This window comes from Paroedura picta, chromosome 4, assembly GCF_049243985.1.
Source record: "Paroedura picta isolate Pp20150507F chromosome 4, Ppicta_v3.0, whole genome shotgun sequence".
Classification (NCBI taxonomy): Eukaryota; Metazoa; Chordata; class Lepidosauria; order Squamata; family Gekkonidae; genus Paroedura; species Paroedura picta.
The window spans coordinates 2,188,508-2,212,242 of record NC_135372.1 but is presented as its reverse complement, the minus strand read 5'-3'; the positions used below and the strand labels follow the sequence as shown (position 1 = coordinate 2,212,242).

The following is a 23,735-nucleotide window of genomic DNA, read 5'->3' as shown; positions in this document are numbered from 1 at the left end:
AATGTCCCAACCTCGCACCTGCCTTCCTCTCCCTTCTCCTGGGAACAGGTTCTTTTTTTTTAAAGCAAACTGCCTGGAGCAACACAAAGCCAAAAAGAAATTTCCCCCAAATTTGTCGCACAAAACATGCCTCTCTAAAGTCCCCCCCAAAAATTAGGAATGAGATTAATTTTTTTAAGAGTCCAGACTTGTGATTTCATAAGGGGTGGCATTATAAAAAACACTATGCATCTATGATTAGATGATTAGACGTATAGGCATTTCAATGGAGAAGTTTGAATTTTAAAAAATAGGGGTCATCGTGGGCCCTTGAAAACATTGCGAAAGGGGATTGGCTGCCTGGCTTGATTGACAGGTGGAAGAGAGTTTTATGTAAAATGCGTTGCTCTCTTCCACTATTTCAAGCAGAGAGAGAACCAGGTGAGGAATGGCCAGAGGTGCGATAATTTTTAGCGCTGTGCGATTTTCCTGGCGTAATGCTATTTTTTCAATGTACATAAATTATTTCATTTTTTAACCCTAGAGTGGCTTGCAGTTATTTTCATCCTAGGCACCTTTTAGATATCTCCATGCCCTGGGTAGCAGGAACTCTGTTCATGGTATGTTTTTGGCAGTTTACTGTATCACTTTGCCTTGGCAGGTTAGAGGTGTGAATTACAGCACCTGGTTTTTGTTGCCAAAGGTTGCTTGGAGGGTGGATTTTCAGTCAGCAACATAGCTAGGAGGGCTTGTGCTAACTTTAATTTTGGCAAAGAAGTTCATGCACCTGTTTAACTGGGAGCCAGTTTGGTGCAGTGGTTAGGAGTGCGGACTTCTAATCTGGCATGCCAGGTTCGATTCTGCGCTCCCCCCCCCCCCATGCAACCAGCTGGGTGACCTTGGGCTCGCCACGGCACTGATAAAACTGTTCTGACCGGGCAGTGATATCAGTGCTCTCTCAGCCTCACCCACCCCACAGGGTGTCTGTTGTGGGGAGAGGAATGGGAAGGCGACTGTAAGCCGCTTTGAGCCTCCTTCGGGTAGGGAAAAGCGGCATATAAGAACCAACTCTTCTTCTTCTTCTAATTAACCCTTCAATAAAGAGATTTCTTCAACCAAGAATCTACTTAATGGAGAAAATTGACGGGAACCCGACAATACCTATGCAGTAATTGGAACGGCTACGGCAAAAATGAAGTAAGTTTACAGCTATTGGTTATTTGTGGAGAAATTTATTAGTGTGTTAAACAACAGTGTTTTAAAATTTGAAATCAGTTACTTGGTTCACAAGTTATTGATCAAATGGTTAAAGGTAGGAAAAACTGGCTTCAGGCATCTTGTTGGTGACTCAGCCAAGGCCCCGTGGAGCTGAGAAAGGCAGGCCTGGTTCTCCTTCTCTTAAGAGGAATTCTGTGAGGCAGGTGAGACTGAAGGAGGGGGACTGACTGGAGGGCAGAGTGGCAATGTTCATGGCAGAACAGAGACCTGAATGTGGGAATCTTGGGACAACTTTCCTGTTGTCACACCACTCTCCTTATAGGCTGGGATAAGGTTCAGGTTCTCCATCAGTAGCCTGTGTGGATCCATCCCACATCCACCCTTCACCACTTGATGAGATATTCCAAAATAATTCCATGATAATATTGAAAAAACAAGAGGTAAGGGGATTATATCAAGGTGACTCCTTCCTATCCTTTACACCAGGGGTCATCAACCCCCAGTCTGTGGCCCGGTACCGGTACTGTCAAGGGCTCAGTACCGGGCTGCCGGCAGATGCAACTACCTCTCCCCCCCTCGCAGCAAGAAGCTCACCAGGCCACGAGCAAAGCGGCCGCCAAAGTGGCCACTTCGCTCACGGCCCAGCAAGCTTCTCGCTGTGAGGGGGGGAAGAGGCAGGCGTGGCCACCGGCATGCCGGCGGATGCAAACGTGCATGCTCAGAGCTGCCGCACATGTGCGTTTGTGCCCCCGGTGGACGCAAACGCACCTGCGCAGCAGCTCAGTGCATGTGCATTTGCGCTGTGCTGCTGAGCAAGTGCGGCAGCCGGGCCACCAGCTCTCCCCCACCCCCGGAATCGGTCCTCAACCAGGGACGGGTTGGGGACCACTGCTTTACACAATCCTACAAATTTGTGAGAACTTCTTTTGGGTCTGTCTGTCCGAGGCATTCTCCTGATCTCTGGGGTGACCACCTGGGTCCCGCCACGCTCCCTCCTGGGATGTGACTCGGCATGTTGCTTTGACATTCCGAAGTTGGTCGTGAAGCGAGGTGGAGGGCTGGGGACAGTGGAATCTCTCTCGGATGAGGTAGCCGAGTCTTGTTGTTGCCACAAAGCCGTCTGCTGTTGGCACTATCCTCATAATACTCGTATGCACCAGCTGAGCTGCCAGCAGGACCCCTGTGGGAGATGCAAAGCTGTGGTCCGTGTCCCAGTGGGGAACACAAGTGCCCTCCTTAAAAAAGCGCATGGCTCAAAATTCTCTGCTATCTTACCAATGGCCACTTGATGCCACTAGTGAGCACTTAGGTGCAGTTCAAGACCATGGCTCTCCAGGTTCACTTTCTCCCTTGAAGCCTAGTCATTTCCCTACTAGGGAAATTTCCTAAACAAGAAATTGCTCACCCTGGGAAACATCCCACGCAGTGATCGACTGATCCAGCGATCCAGTGAACACATACCGGTCATCCTTGGAGAAGCAGGCACACACAACACCGTGACAGAAGGAGTCTTGCTAAAAATGAAAAACACACATTGGAAAGGCACTCGATCAACATAAAAGCTCACAACCAGATAGGGGCAAGATGGGTGGGCATGCGTTCGTGCAAATAGGCAAAAAGTTGCAGATATATCAGCCACCCTTGGGATGGCTTCTTTCCATAGAATTAATTCCCTTCAGCTACAACCCCTCTTAATTGGACTGTGCTGCCTTCCCATGTACTGTTCTGTATGTAAGTCCCTTCGTGCATTCCCCTCTTGCCCCAGAACAATTCATTTTTTTAAGCAAAATGTTTCTCAATCAAGATTTCTGCCACAGATCTCTTCTTCTTGATCCCTACCATTTTCCAGATGTGGCTTCCCCCCACCTCAAGGCACCTGTCTTCTGGGCCACAGGGCCATATTGATTGCTTCCAGAACCCCATGTAGCTTTTGGGCACAGGTGTACAAGTATCGTAACAGGAAAGGTGTTGTGTTGAGCAGAGAGAAATCCATTACAGGGCTTTGGTGCAGCTGAGCATGCTTGGCCGAATGGGCCTTATCAGTTAGTGGCTTCTGGCTGGTGCAGACTGGTCAATGAACTGCCTGCTTATGTGGTGGCCAAAGAGATATATTTTATAGGTTCGTAGGGGTGGGGAGCAGGGGTTGGAATCTGACCTCAGGTGGCTCCATTTCTGCAGCTGGCTGGCCAGAAGCAGCCTGCAAATGCGGTAGGAGCTTCACCCAGGGATTGCGGCTTGCCTAAACGTTCACCTGTCAAAGAACAACCGCTTTCTCTGCTGCTGGTGAGTTTTTTGTATCTGCTCTCCTCAGGGCTTTATTGTGTTTGTCCCACCTGGGCCTTGGCGTCCGAGGGGAAAGCAGCACCAACCTACCGGACTCACGTGTTTCCCCTCACAACCAAAGAAATATCATTCTGCCTCAATAACACCCCCCCCCCCACGCACAAGACGCATTGCAGAGGTTAACAAATTAAACCCTTGCAGGGGCGGGACGAAATGAAAGAATCATAATGAGATTATAGATTTATCAAATACAAATAGCGAGGGAACTGTACAGTTCTCCCTGAATCCCTTATCGGTACTCTCAGAAGACTGGACTAAGACTAAGATCCCCAGAAGAGGGTTTGGAAGAATCTCCCAGGTGCCTCCCTTGGCCAGTCCCTCTGTGCTCTTCCCTCAAGAGCCCCCTGGGAGAGCACGTCTCCCTCACTCTTCAGATTCAACCTAGAATTTCCTGTCTCAGCAGCTCGCAAGTCTGACCGAACCGTCTCCCAGCCTCTTCTTCCCTCCAGCTTCTGAAATGCCTCCTCCTGAATCAGCTAATCAGATCTCTTCTGTTTCTCCGACGGATTAACTCTACCCAGGATGGGTTTTACAGGCAAACACAAATGAAGGTTTTTTGTTTTTTGAGGGGGGATTCTCTTGTGTTACGGCTCCGTCACGGCTGCCCAGGAGCCCCTGCAAGACGGCTGCCCCACCTGCCTGTTCTGGGCTCACTTTGCATGTCGGATGCTCTCGTCTGTGCATGCCCAAGAGCACAGCTGGCCTAGGCCACAGCAACATAGCATCTATAGGGCGGAGGGAGGCGACAGGTTTATAATTGTTTTTAACAATTTATCTTTGTGTTATTGTTGTAAAGCAGCTCGAGCCCACTCATGGGGTGGACCGGCATTAAAATGAAATAATAAAGGAATGGATGAATAAAACCCGCGGCGGCAGCATCACCTTATGAAAGAACATCTTGTGTGTCCAGTGGCAGAGCTCCACATCCCAGAGGCACCGGAGCGAATCCGCTGAGCCGCTCACAGCCCATTTCTCTCCATGGCTGGTTTCCAAGCAGGTGATTTGGTGGCCGTGTGCTTCCAAGGGGAACACCTGGGCCTGGGCACAGTCGTAAAGGAACAGCGCCCCACTCGTCATACCGTACAGCACCCGGTATCCAGCCAGGAGGGCCAGGCTGGAGATGGTGGCACCGGGGATCTGTGTGTAAAAGGTGTAGGTGGGGCAGCTGATCAGCAGGCCGGATTCCCCCTGCTCCAAATCCAGGACCTGCACCAGGTCATCGCAAGCAGTGGCCAGCTGCTCCTCATGTTGGGTCAGCGCCAGGAGGTTGACTGGCTTTTGGTTCTCTGCAGGTGGGATGCATCCGGCATCTTGCCTCGCCTCCAAGGGGAACACGAGCACGGTTCCCGTCGCCAGCCCAGCCAAGAGGAGATTCCTCCGCTCAGCCACTTCCAAGCACTGCACTGGGGCCGACGCATCCAGAATTTCACAAGCCCTGCCTGTGGAAGAGGAGGCATCGTTATGGCCTGTTCGTGGATCTCCTGCCTTTGGGGGGTGTGGCTTCTGCTGGAACTGCAGTCAGCAAGTAATTGGGTGAAGTCAGCCATGAAGGGCTGTTGTTAAGCTGTTTAAGCAGCTGAGCTGCACCTAAGTGCTCACTAGTGGCATCAAGTGGTCATTAGTGAGGCTGCAGGGAATTCTGATCCATGTGCTCTGGGGATTCCTTTGTTTAAGGGGGGCTTCCACCCACTCCCTCTTTATTCAGGAAGAGAAAGAGCAGTGCTGTGTGCCCTTGCTGAAGTAAGGATCAGCTACCATTAAGCTCAGCTCTCTCCATCTGCTGATATGTGGGACATAGCCCTACTTGCAGCCTAGCCGTAGAGGGTTGCAATGTTCTGCTTTTGTAACTACTCTATGTTTTTGTACTTTGCTTCAGTAAAGAGACTGAAGCAGATGAATATGATACATATTTACAAATAATCTTTCCAGTAAAGATTTCTTTTAAAGGAAGTTCTACAGGGCCTGTAAAGTGGAACTCTTCTGCGTGGCATTTGTTTGCCACAACCACAAAAAGCCTCTTGCAGGAGGCGGAGACAGCCACAAAATGGCTGGCATGGGAGGGGGAGCTAGACACCCACAGAAAGCCCAAGCACGGGGAAGAAGGGGGGTAACTTTAAAAATACCCCAGGAAAGAGGAGAGAAAATAAAACCGCTCTTGTGATGATAGCCCCTACTGAAACTTTAATGTAATCTGCCCAGCAAAGCTGATTTTGAGTGGCCAATCAGAAGCCGTGCTAGGCGAGACCTCCCCCATAGCCCACCCACTCCACTTTCTGAAAACATTTGGTCTGTGCCAGGAAAGGAGTTCTCGGGCACCAGCCCCCCACCCCCACCCCCACCCCCAGTGTTTTGTTGGGGACCCTGCTGCAGGTAAAGGGCTCCCGGTGTGAACTACAGGCAGAGGTGGCTAAACTGTGGCTCTCCAGATGCCCATGGGCTCATGGGAATTGTAGTCCTTGGACCTCTGGAGAGCCACAGTTTGCCCACCCCTGCTACCGAGGAAGGGAGTTTGAAGAGCCTCTGTCCTGATCCACCGGAAGCCTAAAGGCAAGAGCAGAGGAGAGCGCACCACACCTGCGTGGGACGATGTGGCAAAATCAAGCTTTACAGGTACGGGGATTCTCTCTTACATTGGGATGCTGGATGTCGTCCGACACCCCAGGCCGGGAGAAGGAGGCTCCAGGGTTGTGTTGCACACTTACCTCCGTGTTGCCTTGGCCGTCTGTCTGCAGCATCTATAACTCACCTTCCTCTGCGTCCCAGATGACCAGTTTGCAACTCTCATGGTCTTGGGGAAAGTAGACGTATTTTGCCTGGTGGGATAGCGCTGTGCACCTTGGGCCAGCCATCGACGGAGGCAGGGGCTTGTGCCTGCGGTCGTAGTCCGGGTCCCAGACTCTGAGGCAAGGGGTGTGAAGAGAGGCGGACACCAGGTTGCTGCCCCAGAGGGCCAAGTGCATGATGGGAGCCCCGGTATCTCCCAGAACATCAGTCAGCAAACCCTGCTTGGATAGGCTCCACACCTGAGGGGAAGCAGCAGGGGTTTCGGCGAACGAAATAGGGCAAGCAGCCAGGAACAAACAGGTCTGAACGCTTGCCCAGCTGTAGCCAAGGCGATTGTTGGGTGGGCTTCTCCTCAACCCTCCGTGGCAGTTTCCCCAGGCAGTGCCCTTGAGGACCCCTGCCATTGCCGCTTACCCAGATATACTCTGCACAAGAGCTCGTGAAGAGCGTGGCGTTGTCCGCAGAGATGGCGGCTGTACGAACCTCCCCGTCGTGCATCAGGTCAGAGGCCAGGAGACAGTGGGATCCTTTCATATCCACCGAGAAAACTCTCACACGCTGCCCAAAGCCTGGGAGATCAGAGCAATCAGGCCAGAACTGGAAGGAGGGCTCACCCTTCCCTTGGAGGCCGAGGCTCCCTGCCCTGAGACAAGTGCAGTGACCGAGGTCACAGTAGTGCCTCTGAGCACACGCAGAGCACAGGCGTGGGCCAAGAATCTGCCCAGATGCAGCCGTAGCCCAGGGAGATGGGGTGGTGGGCCTGCCAGCCAAGGTGGCTCATCCGCCTGCACCAAGGCCAGCTCTCTCCCGCTGCTCCTCAGCAGCCATATTGGAAAGCTTCACCTTGTGCCAAGCCAGGGCCCCTGAATGACAGCCATGCCCTTGGCAGAACGGGCCTGCCAGAGTTGGAAGGAGGAAGAAAGGATGCACCCCCCCAGCAACCCCTTCCCACCAGCTGCCGCAGCCTCCGTGCCCAGCGGTTGGGTCCAGCACTCCTAGCTGCAGTGCCCTGCGGGAACTGGACCATGAGTTCCAGCCTGGCTTTCGGAGCACAAGGGCTGACGGGGTCCCCCTGCTCTTTGAAGGAGCCAGGGCTGGTTGCTGTTAGGTTTGGGTCTGGGGTCCAACCTGCAGCAAGAAGAGATTCGTCTTCCGAAAGCACCAGGAAGACGATCCCCTCAGGAAGCTTCTCCAGCAGGCTCTTTCCATCCGAGGAGACCTGCAGAGGACAGAGAGAGGGCTGGTCGGCTCGCCCCTCCTCCCACCCAGGCTCCTTCTTGGGTGACAGAGCCAAAGATTAGGTGGCTCTCTGGGCTCCGGACCCTGGAGCTCCCCGGAGGCCTCCCCGAAGGAGGCCGAGCCCAGTCTTCTGAGCCGGAAGCACGCACCGTCAGGAGGGACCCTCCACTGAAGCCAGCCACCATCCTGCCCAGCTTGGGGAGCAGCACGCTGCCAGTAGGGGCCTCTTCCCCCAGCCCCGCCAGCGGGCCCTTGGAGAGCAGCTGCCCCGTGCGGCTGTGCCACACACAGAGGGATCCCTGCTCGGAGACCGTCACAAGCACCAGCCGGGGCACAAGGATGGCGGTGAGGAGCCAGCCGTCCAGAGCCTCTGTGGAAATCCGGAAAGCGGGCACTGCCGCCTCCAGGTGCCAAGCGTTGACCTGGGGATGAGAAGGTAGGCCGGTTCAATGTTTCCGCTTCTTCCAGGCAAGCTGGAGGTTTGCAACAGCCCTTGTCCCTTTTGAAGGAGGGGGCCCCTGGACTTGCAAAGGGGGCTGTGCTACAGAACTCAGGGAGTTTCCAATGGAACATTCTATTTCAACCTGCATGTTCCTACTGTTAAGAACGGCTGTGAATTTGTATTTGGTATTTGTCTGCCCTCTGCTACTGTGGTTTGGAAGGGAGGGAGGGAGGGAGGCTCACAGGAAGGAAGGAAGGAAGGAAGGAAGGAAGGAAGGAAGGAAGGAAGGAAGGAAGGAAGGAAGGAAGGAAAGGAAGGAAGGAAGGAAAAAGGGGAGTAAGGAAAGGGGAGAAGGAAGGAAGGAAGGAAGGAAGGAAGGAAGGAAGGAAGGAAGGAAGGAAGGAAGGAAGGAAGGAAGGAAGGAAGGAAAAAGGGGAGTAAGGAAAGGGGAGAAGGAAGGAAGGAAGGAAGGAAGGAAGGAAGGAAGGAAGGAAGGAAGGAAGGAAGGAAGGAAGGAAGGAAGGAAGGAAGGAAGGAAGGAAGGAAGGAAGGAAGGCACCGTGTCCAGAATAGAGGAAGGAAGGAAGGAAGGAAGGAAGGAAGGAAGGAAGGGAGGAAGGACGGAAGGAAGGAAGGAAGGAAGGAAGGAAGGAAGGAAGGAAGGAAGGAAGGAAGGAAGGAAGGAAGGAAGGAAGGAAGGAAGGAAGGAAGGAAGGAAGGAAGGAAAAAGGGGAGTAAGGAAAGGGGAGAAGGAAGGAAGGAAGGAAGGAAGGAAGGAAGGAAGGAAGGAAGGAAGGAAGGAAGGAAGGAAGGAAGGAAGGAAGGAAGGAAGGAAGGAAGGAAGGAAGGAAGGAAGGAGAGTTGGTTATTATATCCCACTTTTCACTACCCAAATTAGTCTCATAGCATTTATCATTACCCTCCATTCCTCTCCACACAATAGACACCCTGCTCTTTCCAGGCTCCACTCCCAAAGACTCCACTTTTTCGCCAACCTGAGACTGCCACCCTCACGAAGAGAGCTCTAACAGAACTGCTCTGTGAGAATAGCCCTAATAGAAGACTAGTTCAAGGTCACCCAGCTGGCTGAATGTGGATGAGGAGTGGGGAACCAAACCTGGCTTTCCAGTCTGCCTCTGCTGACCATGACCCCACGCTGGTCCTTAAAGCGCTATCCTATTCCTGAATCTCTGATGACTATATTTCTGCTTGAAGACAAAAAGGTCTCTGATTCATATTCTGTTGCAAAGATTTGCTTCCTTGCCTGCAGGAAATGGACAGCTTGGATGAATGAGGAACTCATCAGCTGAGTTGTTTAATTGAATTTCCTGGAATGACTATTGGGATGTCAATTTTATTAACAATCTTAGTATTTTATGCTGGTCTGTGTTTTGTATTTGAGGCCACTCTTTCTGTATGTTAAAAATTCAAGGGGCATTCACTGATGTGCATTTTCAAGCCCAATATTCATGGAAATAAGGCAGATTGCGGGAGACGCACGAAGGTCCCTATGGAAGAGCATGCCCTGACCTGGGTGGCCCAATCTCTTCAACTGTCAGAAATTAAGCAAAGAGCAGACTACAATAAGCTCTCTGAGGATGTGTGGGCATGCAGTCTGTTTGCAGCACAGACATAGGGGCTTGCAATCTATTTTCTTTGTGACTGTTTTTTAAGTTTGTGTACTTTGCTTCAGTAAGTAGACTGAAGAAGATGGCTATATTATGTGTTTGCAAATGATCTTTCCCAGTAAAGATTCTCTCTTTTAAAGAAGCAGCAGCAGCAGCAGCAGCAACTAAGCAGGATTGATCCTTGGACAAGAGGCTACCCAGGGTTGCTGCACAGAGGCAGGCAATGGCAAACCACCTCTGTCTGCCTGTTGCCTTGAAAACCCCATAAATCAGCTGTGGCTTGACAGAGCCTTTCGCCGTCACACTGAAAGAACCCAGCCTTGTTCCTCCTCTCATCACCAGGGGGACTGTGGAGTCCCAGCATCCCAGAGCTCATGTTCCACTTGCCCCCTTCTGGTCGTGGCCCCCTACCTCTGAGCTGGACACCCAGTACACGAGGCCATTCTTTTCATCAACGTGGAGCTGGCTGCAGGGCTGGCCTCCAGCAGGGCTGTGGGGGATCACGAGCTCCTCTCTGCCGGAAGCCAGACTCCAGAGGCGCAAGGTGTGATCCAGGGCAGCTGAGGCAGCACGTGTCCCTCTCCCAAATATCCTCACGCACCTCACTTCAGCTACAGAACAGGAGGGAGCAAGAAAAGGGGATGCACAGAACCCCACTGGTATTTTTGCAGAGAAAGGGGGGTCAAGCCAGATGAGACAGGCCAGCCTCAAACTCAGAGGGAGCAGGAAAGGTAGGGAAGGAATAGTTCCGCCATATCAGATAATAATTGTGGGGTGCAGCCCGTTGCAAAAAGAAAAATGCAAGATCCTTGCAGCATTTGGTGGGGAAGCAGATTTGGTCCTTGATGCATCCAAAGCTGCCAAGGCGGAATGATATTTGGAAACTCCCTTGCTTTAAGGACGAGGCTCTGGAGATGCAGTGCTGGGAAGAGGGTTGGATAAGCAGCTTCCTACAACGCATGGTCAGAAGGGAAACACTTCTCCATTAGTAGGGAACCTCCCTCGGGCTGCACAGTGGACTTCTCCCCCAGGCACCTCCATGGACAATGCCCTAGAGTGGGAAGGGGCCATGCAGGCCATCTAGTCCCACCCCCTGATCAAGGCAGAATCAACCTCAAGCATCCAGGAGAAGGATCTGTCCAGCCATTGCTTGAAGACCCCCAGTGAGGGGGACCTCCCTACCTCCTGAGGAAGCCCCTTCCACTGCTGAACTGGACTCCTAGAATCCTAGAGTGGGAAGGGGCCATCCAGGCCATCTACTCCCACCCCCTGCTCAAGGCAGAATCAACCTCAAGCATCCAGGAGAAGGATCTGTCCAGCCATTGCTTGAAGACCCCCAGTGAGGGGGACCTCCCTACCTCCTTAGGCAGCCCCTTCCACTGCTGAACTAGACTCCTAGAATCCTAGAGTGGGAAGGGGCCATGCAGGCCATCTAGTCCCACCCCCTGATCAAGGCAGAATCAACCTCAAGCATCCAGGAGAAGGATCTGTCCAGCCATTGCTTGAAGACCCCCAGTGAGGGGGACCTCCCTACCTCCTGAGGAAGCCCCTTCCACTGCTGAACTGGACTCCTAGAATCCTAGAGTGGGAAGGGGCCATCCAGGCCATCTACTCCCACCCCCTGCTCAAGGCAGAATCAACCTCAAGCATCCAGGAGAAGGATCTGTCCAGCCATTGCTTGAAGACCCCCAGTGAGGGGGACCTCCCTACCTCCTTAGGCAGCCCCTTCCACTGCTGAACTAGACTCCTAGAATCCTAGAGTGGGAAGGGGCCATGCAGACCATCTAGTCCCACCCTCTGCTCAGTGCAGGATCAGCCTGAAGCATCCAGGAGAAGGATCTGTCCAGCCGCTGCTTGAAGACCCCCAGTGAGGGGGACCTCCCTACCTCCTTAGGCAGCCCCTTCCACTGCTGAACTAGACTCCTAGAATCCTAGAGTGGGAAGGGGCCATGCAGACCATCTAGTCCCACCCTCTGCTCAGTGCAGGATCAGCCTGAAGCATCCAGGAGAAGGATCTGTCCAGCCGCTGCTTGAAGACCCCCAGTGAGGGGGACCTCCCTACCTCCTTAGGCAGCCCCTTCCACTGCTGAACAAGACTCCTAGAATCCTAGAGTGGGAAGGGGCCATGCAGGCCATCTAGTCTAACCCCCTGCTCAATGCAGGATCAGCCTCCAGCATCCAGGAGAAGGATCTGTCCAGCCGCTGCTTGAAGACGGCCAGTGAGGGGGAGCTCCCCACCTCCTCAGGCAGCCCCTTCCCCTGCTGAACTAGACTCCTAGAATCCTAGAGTGGGAAGGGGCCATGCAGGCCATCTAGTCCCACCCCCTGCTCAGTGCAGGATCAGCCTCCAGCATCCAGGAGAAGGACCTGTCCAGACGCTGCTTGAAGACGGCCAGTGAGGGGGAGCTCCCCACCTCCTTAGGCAGCCCCTTCCACTCCTGAACTAGACTCCTAGAATCCTAGAGGGGGAAGGGGCCATGCAGGCCATCTAGTCTAACCCCCTGCTCAATGCAGGATCAGCCTCCAGCATCCAGGAGAAGGATCTGTCCAGCCCCTGCTTGAAGACGGCCAGTGAGGGGGAGCTCACCACCTCCTTAGGCAGCCCCTTCCCCCGCTGAACTACTCTGCCTGTGAAAATATTTTTCCTGATATCTAGCTGGTATATGTAATTTAAATACATGACTTTGGGTTCTCTTCTCTGCTGCCAACAGGAACCTTTCCTTGGCCTCCTCTAAGTGACAACCTTTCAATCGTGTCCCCCCTCAGGCTCCTCTTCTCCAGGCTGAACATTCCCAAGTCCCTCAGCCTCTCCTCACAGGGCTTGGTCCCTGGATCATCCTCTGCATCTCCTCCATTTTGTCTACATCCTTTCTGGAGTGAGGCCTCCAGAGCTGCACAGAGTCATCCAGGCGGGCTCTGACTGACGTGGTATCCAGCCGGACTACCCGTCTTGTGATTTCATGGGATGCCTCTGTTGATACAAGACTGCGCTTGTTTACTCTGATGGAGACGGAAAGCCGGGGCCTTTGCCTGCCCTTGCATCCTTGCCTGCACATCCCAGCTGGGCCTGGGAAGGACTGGCCGTCCTGAGGAAGAGGCAGGGCCCGCGTGGGGCTGACCCGCCCCTCGGTGGCTTTCCAGCAGGCCCTTACCAGAGTGGCCCAGGAGGAGGTGCAGCACCGAGAAGTCTGCCGAGTCCCAGGCAATCACGGAGCCGTCCTGGGATCCAGCCAGCAGCAACCTGTGATCCGGGCTCAGAGCCAGCACGGTGGTGCCTGCAGGAAGAGGAGGTGGCCGGCGTGGCACCCAGAGCCAAGCCCGGCCCCCTGGACTCCATCCCAGCTTCCCCCACGGTGGCCCCTCTCATGACCGGCGGCCGGTGCTGGACCAGCGGGGCATGGCAGTCCCGGGAGAGCCGTCCTACCGTTGGGGGATCCGGTCAGTGTTTTCCGCAGGGGTCCTCCTGGGGGGTGGAGAAATCCACAGAGAGGGACGAGGACTGGGTGGGGCCGGGCACGAAGCCAGTTCTCACACTGCTGGCACAGGCTCCCAAGGAGGCCGGGGTAGGAAGGCGCCAGGAAGCGCAGCCGGGCCAGCATCTCCGTGCAGATCAGGCTCACTCCTGGAGGACGAAGAGCCCCGGTGAGACAGGGAGGGAGGCACTGCCCTCCTACCGACTCAGGAGCAGGCAGAACGTGGCGCTAATGCAGACCAAGTACAAGGGCTCAGTCGCCGATGCCTGCCCATCTTTCTGTTTCTCCTATTTCTAGTGTCCGGGCTCTGTGCTGGTCCCTCCCAGGCCCACTGGAAAGATGGGCATCCCGCCCACTGCTGCCAACGGCATCTCTCCCTCCCACACCGGTCCGGCCTTTACCTGCCTGGCCCTCCGCGTGGCTCAAGACAGGCTGTAGGAGCAGGAAGAGCCTTTGCAGGAGTTGCAGCTCGGGGCAACGGGTGTGCGTGAGGCATGCCTCAAGGTCCCTGGCCAGGCTCTCTGGCCCAGAAGAGACGGCTTTGCAGGCCACCCAGTTCACGTTCCCTGCCAGAAAGAATCCAGGCGTGGCAGTCGCCTGCAGAGGGCCTGCCCTGGCTCCCGGCTTGCGGGGAAGAGGGATGAGGGTGGGCAGAAGGAGGGCAGCTTTCCCCATGGGACCCTTTGGGAGGGCACAGGCCGCAGGGCACGAGTCCCCCCATGGGCCCGCTGTGGCACAGGCCACATTTACTGGCCCCAAGGGGACGGGGGCCAGCATGGCCATCGCCTGCCTCACCGAAAACGTCTCTCTGCAGCTCCTCCACCCGTCCCGCCTGCAGCAAGTGGAAGGGCAGCTCGCTCAGCTTCCTCTGGTTGGCCTTGGTGCTCGAGAACCATAGAGGCTGGGGGGTGACCTACGAATGAGGGGACTGGTGTCGCTTGCTGGGGGGGAGTGCCCCCAGGCCCCTCCTGCCCCGCTTGGCTTCTGCCCAGGGACGGCCCCCTCCCGGCTCTGCGTCCAGCCCCGCGGCTTCACCTTCCGGTCAAGGCTCACAGGCTTGCTGGAGGACGGGAGCTCCACGGGCTTCTTCATGCCCCAGCTCCAGGTCCCTCGGAAGAAGTCCGCCAGGATCAGGTGGCACCGGGCCCTTTCCTCCGGGGCAAGCAAGTAGCGTCCTTGGACGACCTCCGAGAACTCCCTGGAGGGGGACGGGACCGTTTAGCGAGACCCCGTGGGGGCCGTGGAGGGAAGCTGCCACAGCCCCCTTCTCTCAGCTCTTTACCTGTGCCCGAAGCCCACCAGGAGGAAGCCGTCGGCCCACTTTTCCTCCAGCCATTGGGCCAAGTCCTGGCGCAGCTGGGCCCACGGGAGGGGTGGGACACGCAGGACTGCCCTGCTGGGAGGGGGCCGGAGCTGGTAAATCTCTGCAAGGACTTCGTTGTCAAGGGAGAGGACGTCTTTCAGCTCCGCTTCGGACAGCCCTGACCTGGGGGAATGAGAGTGGGGCGGGAAACAGCCTCTGGCTCCAGCCGCTCTGGGGGAGCCAGGCTGGACGCGTGACCCAGCCCTCCCCACCTTACTGTTTTGTGCCCCTTGCATGGGGCCTCTGGCCAGTAACCCCCAACCTCCCTCTCTGCAGCAGTGCCCTTCGCTTGGCTCGAGGGGGACCCATCCCCTACTTACCGGGAGCAGGCCAGGTAGCTCAGGGCCCGCTTCACCAAAACGGGACCATGGGCCTGTTCCAGGAACGCACAGAGGCGATGTGCCCCCTCCACGGCCGAGAGTGGAACTGCCTGTGGCGGAGTGTGGGAAGCCCACCGTCGGGCTTCGGCCAGGGCCAGGGCCAGGGCCAGCGGCAGAGCACGCCCTCCTTCCGGGAAGCTTTGCAGGAATGACGCCTGCTGGGCCGGGGTGAGTGTCCGCCCCGCAGCTGCCAGATGCTGGGCCAGGGCCTGCATGGTTTCCTCTCGGGAGAGAGGCTCCATCTCAAAGCAGTCTCCGGGCCGGGTGAGGCCCTGGGGCAGAGCGCTCCCTTCCGCCAGCAGAGTGGAGAAGACGAGGTGCACCCTGGGGGGACAGATCTTGGGCAGCCAGGAGTACGCGGGGGCCCCTCCGGGTATGCCCAGCTGCTCCACGGAGTCCAGGAGAAGAACCAGCGGCTTCGTGGTCTCCTGAGAAGCTTGTTGGAGGAGGCGGTGGAAGAGCAGGACGGCGTTCCCGGCACCCTCCGCGTGCGGCAAGGGCAGACGCAGGGCCAGGCTCACTTGCAGGCAGAGGCTGCGGAGCAGACGGTCAAGGGGACAGCTGAGCGGGGAGGCCCCCAACAGCCGCAGCACCACAACCGCCTCCAGCCCCAGGGCAGTCTGTGTGGCCTGGCACAGCTGGCACAACAAGGCCGTCTTTCCACAACCTGGCAGCCCTCGGACCACGAGTGGCCCATGGGCGTGGCCATTGTCCTGCTTCATGCGCAGGCAGATGCGGTCCAACAGGCCCTGCCGCCAACAGTGGGCCGGGCTCCTCTCGTGCCCCACAGCCTGGTGGTAGGCCAGTTCCTGGAGCAGATGACAAGGGTGGCCACCTTCTTTGGCCCCCAGGCTCGCCAGCACCTGGCGCTTGGTGGCTGCAACAAACTGTTCACAGATTTCCTTCAGGTACCTGGGCTGGGGCTTGTGGCGGAGGCCGGCAGGGTCCCAGCTGCATGGGACCCGGTGCACCGTGAGCTGCTGGGGGTGCAGGGCCGCCACCTTTGCCTTCAGGGCTACCAGCATTTGCTGGTCCTCCCCCTCCCCCACCCCCTCCCTGGGCGGGGGGCTCTCTCCTCCTGAGTGGGCCCCCCCCTGATCCTCGGTTTCTCTGAAGAAGATGAGCGCGGCTTGGTCTCCAGTGCCAAAGAGGCCTGCCTCAATTTCCCAGTGCAGCTCTGTAAAAGATGGGGTCGGGGGGAGAGGAAAGGAAAGGAAAGACACTCCAAGAGCCCCGTCAGACTCAAGTCACCTCTAGACTGGACTTCTGTAACTCGCTGTACGCAGGCCTGCCCTTAGCCTTGGCCTGGAAACTGCAGCTGGTTCAAAATGCTGCGGCCAGGATCCTCACAGCAACACTGTGGAGGTCCCACATCCAGCCCATTCTCCACCAACTGCAGTGGTTGCCAGTTGAATTCCGGATCAGACTAAAGGTTCTGGTAATTACCTTCAAGGCCATTCGCAGTCAGGGCCCAGTGTACCTGAGGGACCGCCTCCCCGCCTATGCCCCCAAAAGAGCTCTGCGCTCCACTGCCACCAACCGGCTAAGGATCCCTGGCCCTAAAGAAGTCCGCCTGGTCTCGACCAGGGCCAGAGCATTCTCCGTCTTGGCCCCCACTCGGTGGGTAAATAAACAAACAAACAAACAAACAAATAAATAAGGAGAAGTAAACACATCACTCCTCTGACCCCAGCCCCTGGTAGAGTCACCTGCAGATTTGGAGGGCAGGAATTGCGGCCCTCTAGATGTCCAGCATTCGCTGGCAGGGGCTCATGGGAATTGTAGTCCATGGACATCTGGAGGGCCGCAGTTTGACTACCCCTGGTTTAGGGAGCTCCATCTCAAAACAGTCTCCAGGCCGGGTGAGGCCCTGGGGCAGAGCGCTCTCTTCCGCCAGCAGAGTGGAGAAGACGAGGTGCTCCTTGGGGGAACAGATCTTGGGCAGCCAGGAGTACACGGGGCCCCTCCGGGCATGCCCAGCTGCTCCACGCAATCCAGGAGAAGAGACCCCTACCTTCCTCAGGGAGATGGACCTTGGCAGCCTGGAGGTCAAGTTTTATGTCAAAGAGATCTCCAGGTCCCACCTGGAGGGTGGCAACCCTATGTGGGAATGCTACCTGTGCCTCTCGGCGTTCAGTTATTAACCCAGTGGGAGTGGTGCTACTGCTGTGCTCCAGATGATCCAAGATACTTCGCCACGACTCCTGACCTGACACTTGGCCATTCCCAACTTGGACTGTGCAGGGGGGGTGGGGGGGATTCAGCCTCTGGCCTCATGCCGCTTTCACAGTCCTGCACCCAGGGAAGGCTGTGGGATGGGACTCCGCCCCTTGAAGTGGGCCTGATCTCTAGTCTATATAGACCCTGGAGAACACGGCAGCTTTGGAGGGTGGAATCTATGGCCTTAGAAAAAGGTAAAGGTATCCCCTGTGCAAGCACCGAGTCATGTCTGACCCTTGGGGTGTCGCCCTCCAGCGTTTTCATGGCAGACTCAATACGGGGTGGTTTGCCAGTGCCTTCCCCAGTCATTACCGCTTACCCCCCAGCAAGCTGGGTACTCATTTTACCGACCTCGGAAGGATGGAAGGCTGAGTCAACCTTGAGCCGGCTGCTGGGATTGAACTCCCAGCCTCATGGACAAAGCTTTCAGACGGCTGCCTTACCACTCTGCACCACAATTCCCTCCCCTCCCCAACTCCACCCTGCCCCAAATCTCCAGGAATTTCTGGACCTGCATATTCGCTAGGGGGGCAAGTAGTACCCTTTGAAACTATTTTGGGCCAGGAAAACAGTCTGGGCAGGGGAAGACCTCATTCTGCACACACTGGATAAGGTACTTTCATTGCACTTTAGAAGGAGAGTATCCTGTTCTGCACTGGAAAATCCAGCTGCAAAAGCGCATTGAAAGTGCATTATCCAATGTGTGAGGAATGGGTAATCCCAGGATTCCTTCAGCCACCACTTGGAGGTTAATTTAGGGTTCTAAACTCCTGAGCGACACTGCTTTAGCATCGCACCTGACTTGAGGAGCAGCTGGCTCTGCTCCCTGCTGAGGAGTCCTCGCTGCTCTGCCTCCCGGGCAGCCCTGCTCAGGGCCAGGCGTAAGCTCTCCTCTTGGGCAGGGTCGGCCTGGGGTGGGCGCTGCAGGACGTAGAGCGGAGGGACAACATTCTCGTCCTTCTGGTACCACCGGGCCAGAAGCTGCAAGGCGCGGGGCTCCCCCAAGAGGTGAGTCCTGAAGACCTCAAATTCCTGGCTCGTGATGGTCAGAGGGGCCAGGCAGTGGCCGTACTGACTGCCCAGCAGTGCCTGTGAGGGGGGGGGGGAGAATGTGCTCAGTCAGTGGGCCAGCCGACAGAGGGACGGACTCCTTTGCTGGACTTGACAGGAGCTTTGCGAAAGCTTTTAAGTTCTCCTCTCACCCTCCCTTTGTCCCCTGCCAAAATCACCGACCTCTCTGTCATTCTGAGACTGTGACACACCCCTCCCACCGGGAATGATTGTCACCTCCAACTTGATTTCTGGAGATTTGGGGGGTAGATCCTGGTTGCAGCTGGCATTTCCCCAGCTTTGGCATCCTCGGCCACCCCACTCGTGGGTCTCTCTCCTGCTCCCTGGGAGGACTCCCCCCCCCCCCGTGCCTCCCAGAACATCTCTTCCACTTTCTGCAACCCCCTCCTCAAGCCCACCGCCCCCATAGAGGCATTTCAGTGTGCAATGCACAGGTTGCCCCACAGTGGGCTAAATAACATCCCTCCCCATGGGGTCAGTGCCTGTCCTCCTCCCCCCTGCACTGTGATCTCAGGGATGGCCAAACTGTGGCTCTCCAGATGTCCAGGGACTGCAATACCCATGATCCCCTGCTGGCCACAGTTTGGCCACCCTTGCTTTAGAGGGATGCTGAAACCCTGCTGGACCCTTCCGGTGGGGGTCTAGATCCCTGAACACCCAGGAGCGTAGCTGTTTTTTAGGGAGCCACAGGTGGTACTTACCACAAAGGAGGGCCCCACGGAGAGTGCCTGGCAGCGCCTGATCTCCTCCAGGAGGAGCGGGGGGGTGGCCCTATGGCCAGTGTTGGCAGGCATGCCCCACCTCAGGTCAATCATCTAGAGCAGATGAGGGAGGGAACGAGGGGAAGGAGCTGCTGACTCGGTCGAGCAAGGATGCAAAACAAAACTGACCTCTCCCCCTCAACGCTCTCCTCCCCACGGGGGCTCTCCTTTCGGTGTGTCTTTGGGGCAACAGGGGTAGCTGGGTAAGAAAGGGTCAGGGCAGTGTTCAGCGTCTTGCCCAGGTAGGTTGACTTGATGCTCCACGGAAGCCTTGACTCAGGCTGCTCACTTCCCTGGGGCAACCTGGCTTCTGGTGACTCCCCTGCCCTGCGCTCGTGGCCATGCCGAGGTCACCTTCGCTATGCCATACAAGGCCAAGGGCCAGGCCAGCCTACCTGGCCCAGCACAAGGTAAGCAGGTGGAGACCTCCAGCAGGGCTGACAGCCATGAAGAGCCTCTATCATTGGGCTGCCTCTGAATGTGGCAGTTCCCTTCTCAGTTGTCTTGGCTCCTTGCTCTGCAGAGGTCTCTGCAGACACTTGCTTCTCCCAAGTAATCGGGAGGTTCAAGGGACATTCCTCACGCAGAGGGTGTGCCCAGAGGGTTCTGGGAGGCACCTGGCTTACCTCAAACATCAAGCCATGCTTTTGGCAGAAGGCTTGCACCTCTGGGTAGGCGGTCTCCATGAGAGCATCCCTCTCAGCAGCTGAATCTGCAAGGAAAAGGGCACAGTTGGGGGAAAGGGCCTCCCAGAGGTTTCCATCACCTCCCGGTGGTTTCCCTGCAAGGCTCTCCAAAGGTTGGACTTTCCTTCTGGGGATCCAGCTGCCATGCCAGGGGTGGCCAAATGGTGGCGCTCCAGATGTCCATGGACTACAATTCCCACAAGCCCCTGGGCCACTGTTTGGCCACCCCTGGTCTATAGGGATTCTCCCCTGCAGGGATTACATTGCCTCTCTTGGCTCTACAGCAGTGGTCTCCAACCCCCGGTCCGAGGACCGGTACCAGTCTGTGGATCAGTTGGAACCGGGCTGCGGCTCCTCCTCATCCTCCTCCCTGGTTGCAGCCTTGGGGGCTGCCCTGCCACTCTGCCGCCGGCTCACCTTTGGTGCTCTCCGGCGGCCGTCATGGCTGGGGCTCCCCCTAGGTGTGGCACTGCGCAGCTGCTGCTGGCAGCGCCCCCTAGTGGGTGGAAGGAAGTCAGGGGCGCCGGCGGGAAAGCAAGCAGAGCAGGGGCTCAGGCAGTGGCAACGTTCCTCAGCAAAAGACTACCCCCCCCCCCGGGCCTCAGTAAGATTGTCAAGTGTTGACCGGTCCCCAGTGATAAAAAGGTTGGGGACCACTGCTCTACAGGACTGGACACATCAATACTCTGGTCTTTACAAGAGTCATCAAGTTGATCCACCTTCCTCGATATGGTAGACCAAGTTGTGCCTCCTGCACACATGCAGTGTGGACCTGTCTTTGGGGCGGAAGCAGATTTCTGGGGAGCTTGCCTACTTTGTCAGTGGCCCCGTTATTTTTAAGGGGCATGTTGTCAGAATCCCCTGGTATTTCTGCCATGATTTTATTCTATTTATTCTGATGCTTGTTAGAATGCTGCCTTGGCCTGGCTCAATTGCTCTGAGGTAACAGAGATGCTTTGGTTGACACTCCAAGGTCTATTTCCTGCCACTATATTCCTCCTCACTCTCCATTCACATACCTTCCCCTCCCTTGTTTTAGTGACCTGTAGTTCTCAGACCTTCCTGTCCTGGATGGCCAAATGTTTATCTCTATATTTTGACTCCTTTGAACTGTGCCTCGTTCGAGTTCCCAAGGGAACTATATTGTTTGTCCTAGGCCTTGTACCTCAGTCCTGACTATGTTTTCAAAGTGGATGCTTGCATTTTCTTAAAGAAACTTTATTTCTATGAGTTTACTTATTTAGAAATCGAAGTCTCACACATGTGTGCTCGGCCCATGGCTATGGTGTGCGCAGGGCTGGGTCCCTCTCCCTAGAAATCTGTCAGTGGTTCTCCTTGCCTGTCCATGGCAACCCTGCTGTCTGTCACACTCTCTGCATGGGGATGGCCTGGTTGTGGGGGATGCGGGTGCGATTGGGACCTGTACGGCTCCACCTTGTGCTCTAGTGCAGGGGTGAGCAAGCTGCCACTCTCCAGATGTCTTCGATTCCCATACGCCTAAGGTTTATGGGAATTGTAGTCCATGGACATCTGGAGAGCCACATTTGGCCATTCCTGCTCTGTTGGCTGCCACCCAGTCTCTGCCAGGAGTGCTAGTGGCTGGCTGCTAGGCCCTCCTGCCTGCCAACCCACATCTTTTGCCGGGCTCTGCTCACCGGAGCACAGCTATTCAGGAAATAGGGATGATGGGCAGCTGCCTGCTCATGGTGATTCTCTCTGTTGGCTCCCACCTGGTGGGATGTCCTACCTAAGGAATGACCGCCTTTGCTCACACACTTGTGATCATTCTGCCAAATGTGCAAAATGGAAAGGGATTAGATCTGAGGTGGGCACAGACCTCAAGGAGGGCACGTTTGCACTGGAAGAGGACTGTAGTGGATTTGCAGTGGATTTACCACTTCACTGGCTGCGTTGTTTCTAAATGCATTAAAAAAGCAGCTTGTTGGTCAAATTGTCTTCTGGCTTTGCATTGTGTGAGGGTTTTCCGACATAATAAACATTATTCACATTATCTTCTAATTCTGTCGCTCTAGTCCCACTGCATTATTCTTTGGGTGTCTTATGCTGTATGATGTTCTCTGTCCTAAATCTCAGCAAAAAGAAAGCAGGCTAGAGGTAAACTAAATATCTAAATACATACAATTGTGCATTGTTTTTCCCCCTTCGTTTGTAACATTTGCAGCTGTTGTGCTCAGATCCCGTCTCACAATTTGGGGATTTTGTACTCTCACGGCTGTTTTGCACTTCTGGTGCCTCAGACATCGTGGAAGCTAATTGGCTGAGCTGGTGCAGTGGCACAGAATCTTCACCAACATTCCTAAAGGCTTGAGGAACATACCTGCCTTTGATTTTTTAATATGTTCAGGGATGAGGAGGAGGAGGCATTAATGTTTCCCTCAAGTTCTAGAAGCAGATAAGGGACAGGGAAAGGAGGCAGGAGAGGACAGAATCAGGTGCCTTGGGGAGGAAGAAAAGGCCAGCTCCGGCCAGCCCTCCTTGCTGTCAGCGGCTGCCCCAAGGGGACTGGGAACGAGTCCTCCCCCCTCACCTCCCCCAGCAACAGCCTGTCTGCTTTTCCATGCCCTTAAGGGCTCAGGGTCAGAAACCTGAAAGCCAAAGAGGAGCAGCCTTGTTCCGCAATGCTGCCACTGCCTCTAATTTAGGGCTGCCAAATCTGGTTGGGAAATTCTCAAAGGTTGGGGAGGAGGGGCAAGGGGCAGGTTGGGGGGGAGGGCAGGGTTAGGGAGGGGAGGAGTGGAGTGGAGCACAATGCCACTGAGCCCAAAATACCCATTTCCTGCAGGACAACCGATTTCTGTAGTTGGGAGATCATTTGCAAATCTGGGAGATTCCCAGGCCCGACCTGGAGGCTGGCAACTCTACATGCTTCCGTTGTTTTTTTGTTTTTGTTTTTTTTGGGGGGGGGCTTATTCAGGTTGCCTCTTGGCAGTCGGAATAGATTCTGAGGCTGCTTGCCAAACGCACCCAAAGCTGGTGTGAGTGTGTGGGAGGGGTGCCCACTCAGCACCTTCCCCTCCCCTGCAATACATTTGCTGGTTGCCTGCCATCCCCACACAGGGGAAAGGCTGCCCGTTTTCCGTTCCTGGGCTACAGGAATTGGTGGCTGGGGGTGGGGTGGGGGATGGCTCTGGCCTGGGCTACTCCTGGGTGTTGGGGGGGGGGGTTTGGGGAGGGATTTCATGGAACTCTTTCCTTTGGAGCAGCCCTGTTCTCCGGTGCACACGGCCCGAGAGAGCTGCAGGCCTCACCCAGAGGTTGGCAATCTACCCCAGGAGACCTGGCAGCCCCACCCCGGTAGTGCCCCGGCAAAGTTCTCCAGGGACTGGTGGAACGGCAGGAGCCTGAGGAGGGCCGGAGGCACAGGAGAGAGAGAGAGAGGGATGCGGGCATGAGGGAGGCCAGTCAAAGAAGCCACTGTGGCTGGGAAGGCCGGTGGGCAAAGAGGGCAAGGCCAGGCTGCTTCAGGCAGTCGCCAGCTGCCCCTGAATTGAGCCCCTCCAGCGCTGTTGGGAACTGCTCGCAACCTTCCTGCCTGACGGCCAGGGGTAGGGGGTGGCATGCCTTTCCGTGGGCCCAGCCGCCACAGTGGAGCTGCCCGTCTGGCAGGGGCCATGCAGCCCTGTTAGCTGCCCTGCAGGGAGCCGCCACAGAGATCCTCAATGCTGCTCTGACCCTTGCAGCCGGCCTCACTCAAAGGGCCTCTCTTCCCATCCCTATTGCTAATGGGGCTGCCCAGGAAATACGAGGCTGCTTCCCAGTGGCCAAGCCACTTCCCAGGGCAGCTGTCGCTAAGGGCTCTGCTCTCCCCCACCCATGCTGGATTTTGAGGAAGGGGCCAGTTGGCTCTAGTTGCTTCACAGAGTGCCCCCCCCCCAATCTGGGGCTTTCGAGACAGCCCTGCCTCCCCCCACTCCCACTTCGTTACCTGAAGGAGCTGAACTGATGAAGATTCGGACCAGGTTCGATGGCCTGGAGGGGAAGGCCCCCCCCTGCTCCAGGTGGGCTTCTGTGCTGAAGTCCATATGTGTGTGTGGGGGGGGGGGCTCCTCCGCTTTGTCCGGAAAACAGGGGGGAGACTTTTGCCGGGCACAGCTGTCCTTTCGCCAGTGAACCGTGCGCCTGAAGCA

At 56.0% G+C, this 23,735-nt stretch overlaps 1 protein-coding gene across 1 annotated transcript; it reads right to left on the bottom strand.

The window, feature by feature from the left end:
- Positions 1-1,194: 1,194 nt before the first annotated feature.
- On the bottom strand, positions 1,195-23,707 carry NWD1 (NACHT and WD repeat domain containing 1). Its single transcript, XM_077331380.1, has 19 exons — positions 23,534-23,707; positions 19,528-19,613; positions 18,842-18,955; positions 17,867-18,158; positions 14,790-16,026; positions 14,389-14,592; positions 14,142-14,304; positions 13,902-14,019; positions 13,508-13,672; positions 13,058-13,255; positions 12,786-12,908; positions 10,045-10,244; positions 7,713-7,985; positions 7,453-7,543; positions 6,739-6,893; positions 6,287-6,563; positions 4,423-4,979; positions 2,603-2,711; positions 1,195-2,377 (listed from the first exon to the last, which is right to left on the bottom strand). The coding sequence occupies exons 1-19, from the start codon at positions 23,628-23,630 to the stop codon at positions 2,091-2,093; spliced, it is 4,746 nt and encodes a 1,581-aa protein (XP_077187495.1). The 5' UTR covers positions 23,631-23,707; the 3' UTR covers positions 1,195-2,090.
- Positions 23,708-23,735: the final 28 nt, after the last annotated feature.